At 40.0% G+C, this 4639-nt stretch overlaps 1 protein-coding gene and 1 non-coding gene across 2 annotated transcripts; both read left to right on the forward strand.

Annotated features, from left to right (window-relative positions):
• The first annotated feature begins 2036 nt into the window (after positions 1-2036).
• Positions 2037-2109, forward strand: TRNAA-AGC. The gene has a single exon. It is a non-coding gene; the product is annotated as a tRNA-Ala (tRNA).
• A 268-nt stretch (positions 2110-2377) lies between these two features.
• Positions 2378-3267, forward strand: LOC123446566. Its single transcript, XM_045123139.1, has 2 exons — positions 2378-2506; positions 2590-3267. Exons 1-2 carry the CDS (start codon positions 2422-2424, stop codon positions 3030-3032), a joined length of 528 nt encoding a protein of 175 aa, XP_044979074.1. The 5' UTR covers positions 2378-2421; the 3' UTR covers positions 3033-3267.
• Positions 3268-4639: the final 1372 nt, after the last annotated feature.

Consider the following 4639-nt stretch of genomic DNA (forward strand, 5'->3'; position numbering starts at 1 on the left):
CATGTATAGAAAATGTTAGACTTTCTAAAATCGCTAAAACTTGTCAACCGAAAAATTAGAAAAGGGTTAAGTTTTTTTTATTTTCTCACGTAGTCTAATAACCCCCCTAGACATACTTTTGATACTAACTAGCGTCTACGTTCGCGCGAATTGGGTTGGCCTAGGTCGTCTCGATCGCACATCGGGCACGTCGCCTTGGTCGTTGGTCCCGCACGTCATCTCATTCGCGCGACCACGGTTGACAGGTCAATCGTTTTGAAAAATAAGGAGAAAAACAATAAAAAAAATGAAAATAAATTGAATTCGAAAATATTCATGAATTTTGAAACAAAGTTCACAAAATAAAAAAAGTTTAAGAAATTTTTAAAAGCCATCGAATTTGAAAATATCATAAATTAAAAAAACATTGATTTTAAAAATTGTTCACCGATTTATAAAATAGTTCATTGATTTTGAAAAAAGTTCACAAACTTCAGAAAATTCATCAAATTGGAAAAAAATCATTGAATTTGAAAAAAGTTCAATAAATTAGGAAAAAGTTCACCGAATTAGAAAAATAATTATAAAATTTAAAAAATTGAATTAGAAAAAAGCTCATCAAGTTTGAAAAAAAGTCATCAATTTTGAATAAAGTTCTTCAAATTTGAAAAGGCGTTCATGAAATCCGGTAAACTTTGTGTATTGAATTAGAAAAAGAAAAAAGAAAATAAAAAGGAAAGAAAGTAAATAAAATTAGAATATAAAAAATAGAAAATAGAAAATCGAAAAGGAAAAAGGAAAAGGAAAGAAAAGAAAGATTAAAAGGGGGAAGAAGTTGTACGTGATCATAGAAGTCAAGTGGTTGGGATTGTTAGCGAAACACCGCAGCGTGGGTTCGAATCCTTCCTCTGCGCACCTTTTCTGTAGCAGTTTACAAAAGCAAAAAAATGGGCCGTCTGATCGCGGAGGAGGGGTGTGTGCCCTGTATCGTTAACCCTATAATTGATGCTATGGAAGCCACTTAGGATTGCCCATATTGGTTGGTGTTGCCGTGGGTCTCGAGTAAAAATGGCAAATGGACCAGGTCCAGTACTGTGCTTTTTTCTTTTTGTTGAGAAAATGGTAGCACGTTAGGTTAGGTTCCTGAATGAAAGATGTACACGCTCCTCTCTCTAGAAAAGTACATCCACTCAAAAATAAATCTATATCTATTTTATTGTATTATATACCAATATAAGAAAATCTCAATAGAGCAGATCCAATTGATCTCGGTCACCAAACCATATCAATCCAACGACCTAAATTGCTTCAACCGTGAGCGCTTAACATGTTTTAACATCCAAAATATCAATAGGTACACTAATCACATAATTAACATGTAGCTAATATCCTATCTATTATCAACATGCAATTAATTTCCTTCTCAATATTAACGTGCATTGCGGTGCATCTAGCATCATCAATGGACATGTGAAGGTGTGTCTCCGACGGATTTGTTATTGATAGATTTTATTGTATCTTGTCGTATTTCGACTACTTTCGTGTGCCTTCAGGTTCGATTCTTTCGATCTACGCTGCTCTTCATCGACAGTGGTTACGCTATTCTCATGCATGGTCATGTAGGATCTTAGCGTGACGACTTCCCGACTGTCTACTACAATAAGTTTTATATTGCTTTGATAATGGAGGGGCAATGACGGTGTGGTGTCTTCGGTTCGCTTCATTGCGTGTACTCGTCGCTGGGTGTTCTATGGATATGGATGTCATTTTTATTTCTGGTATTCGTTGTACTACTATGAGTGAAGATTGATAGATCAAAAAATTCCCACAAAAATATATGATGCCGGTCGATTCAAAAGACTTTACACAAAAAGAATGGTGCGAAATCACACACAAAAAGCTTTTCGTTGGAAAAAAAGCTTGTTCCCGAATGGCCGGGTCATGAAATTCATAGAGCATTCCTCAAATGTGCCCCATGATCGAGAAATATTGACCACACCACACCCACAACTCATATCGTGTCGTGATAAGTATTTTGTAATAAGCGGAACCAAGAAGGGGATGTAGCTCAGATGGTAGAGCGCTCGCTTAGCATGCGAGAGGTATGGGGATCGATACCCCACTTCTCCAATTTATTTTTTGTACAACTTATACTCAACTTTCAGATTTTCAGAACGCAGGCAGCCACGCTGTGTTTGCTGTTGGCCGGTAGCACAAACATGCGGTCTGTACTTCCATCCAAACGCATTTATTTTCTTGCCGCGGTTGCTGTCATCCAGAAGCTAGCTGGTGGAAAGAGAGCAGGCAGGTGCAGGTTGGTCTGAATTTGCCGCTCCTTTTTTTTCTTATATTACAGTACCAATGAACGATCATCTGGCTCCCGTTATAAGTCACTCGCCATGGGTAACCCACTGCGGCTAACGCAGAGCTGGGTCTCCGCCGATGGGCCTCCCCGCTCGACTCAGCCGCCGCTTGTGCGGTTTCGCAGTGCTTTGCCTGTGCCTGCGCGCATCATCCTGCAACCAAGGTAAGATATGGTGCACGCACAAAAACAGGTCATGCTAACGCTTCCGATGTGGACTGACTGACGTGGGCTCTGTGCATGCACAGACGTTGCGCCGATCGAGCCTCTGCCCGCGAGCGCGAGGTCACTGCAGTGCTTCGAGGACGGCCAGGTGTACGGGTGCTGCGAGGGCGCGTACCGGCTGGACCCGTCGGGGATCATCGGCGTGCCGCTGGGGGCGGTGGACTACTACTGCGGCGGGGCGTGCGTGGTGGAGACGGAGGACGTGCTCAACTGCGTGGCCAGCGCGCTGGACGGCTTCAGGTTCCACAACGGCGCATCCGTGGAGGACGCGCGCTACGCCCTCAGGAGGGGGTGCAGCCACACCATCAAAAGAGGGGACTTCAACGCTTTGGAGCCACCCATGGGCGACTACCCGGACATCTACGGTGACTACCGCGGCGACGGCCGCAGGGCTACAGCTCCTCGCAACATCAACATGCTCGCGTTTCTCGGTGCCGCGTGGCTGCTGCTCATTCAAGGTCGCTGAAGATATAGGTGGCAGTTCACTTCTCTCACATAATAGTAGAGGAGCAGCAGTTTCGTTTTGGCTCTAACGTCACGAGCAGATGCTATCTTATGGATACACTTTTTTGGTATAAGATTTGTATAGGCAGGGCCGTCTCCATGAATTCGGGGCCCGATGCAAAATGCAAAATAAAGCCTAAAATATAGCTAGAATGTATAACTAGACATATTTTTACTTAATCATATAGCTTTCAATATGTGTATTACATACAATATTTAAAGATATATCATACTGTAATGCTAAAGAGTAAAACTAGTACTGAAACAATAAAATTTGTTTGCAAATCGTACTGAAACAATAAACGGGGCACCTGTTTTACAGAAAAGCATCATCTATCTAATATTTCTTGAAACAAAATTTTGAAATCTATTGAACTTACTAGAAAAAAGAAAAATCCATTGAGTCATTCTTGAAATGAAATATGCTAGTAGTGAAGCACGCGAGCACATAAGAAAGAATTTTGGAATTAGAAATTTGATTACTGCTAGTGTGTTTATAATATTAATTTTGATTAAAGTTAATTACATGCCTAATTATGTAGGCGATCACACAGTTTGTCCAAAAAATAAACAAGCGACCACGACCACACGTTGTAGATAGTAGGACACGCAATTAACTAGCTTGCCTTGTTTTATATTTGGATCTTTCACTAATTAGGCCGAAAAGGAAGTGAGCAAGTTGATACTAGGCTCACTACGTGTCTATTCCATTGTATATCCAGCGATGCCATGCGCCAAATGTCGGAGATCACTAACGGGAAGACCGGAACTCGTCTGGGGTCAGAACAAGTAGATCGGTGGACAAATTTGTTGTTTTAATCCTTTTATAAAAATTTAGCAGGATTTGATCCTTGTCTACAAATATGTTTAGATCTGACATTTTTTTATTGCCATAGACGATGAATGTAAATTATAATAGGCTATCGCCATAGTCTATGACGATAGGCCCCTGTCTACGATGTGTGACCAAAATGACATGGCAACACCTACCGCCACAGCCAATGACGATAGGTGCAGTAGGGTACCTAAAAAACAGGATATAAATAGTGATGTGTGCAGTGTTTTGTAGAGAACTGCTTTGTAGCTCAATTTGCTTAGTATACTTTTGTTAGGTCATGTGTTCGAATCTTGGACTATGCATATTTTTTATTTTGTTTGCCCAACTAAAAAGCACATTTTGTCTAATTAATATTGAATATGGGTTATTTTTCAAAAACATTTTTACTTATATATAACTATTTTTAAAATTCTTAGAAAGATATAAATATATATGTTGCCTAGGGTAAAATGTGGGTTTCAACATATCAATGTATTTCCTTACATTTTTCAGTAAACCAATAATACCTTGGATAAAATATGTTTTAGCCAATGCATAAATAAAATAAGATTATTTAACAAGCTAGCCACCACAATGCTTTAATAGTAGTGCACACGGCAAGGGTTAATATATACGGGAGTACCTCATTTTACCATAGGTATTATATATACTAGCAAAACATGCCCGTGCATTGCACCGGGAAAAAAATTTATCCCTTATACACACACCCGATGTCATCAAGGAATCATGAA

Source organism: Hordeum vulgare, chromosome 4H (genome assembly GCF_904849725.1).
Source record: "Hordeum vulgare subsp. vulgare chromosome 4H, MorexV3_pseudomolecules_assembly, whole genome shotgun sequence".
In the NCBI taxonomy this organism is placed as follows: domain Eukaryota; kingdom Viridiplantae; phylum Streptophyta; class Magnoliopsida; order Poales; family Poaceae; genus Hordeum; species Hordeum vulgare.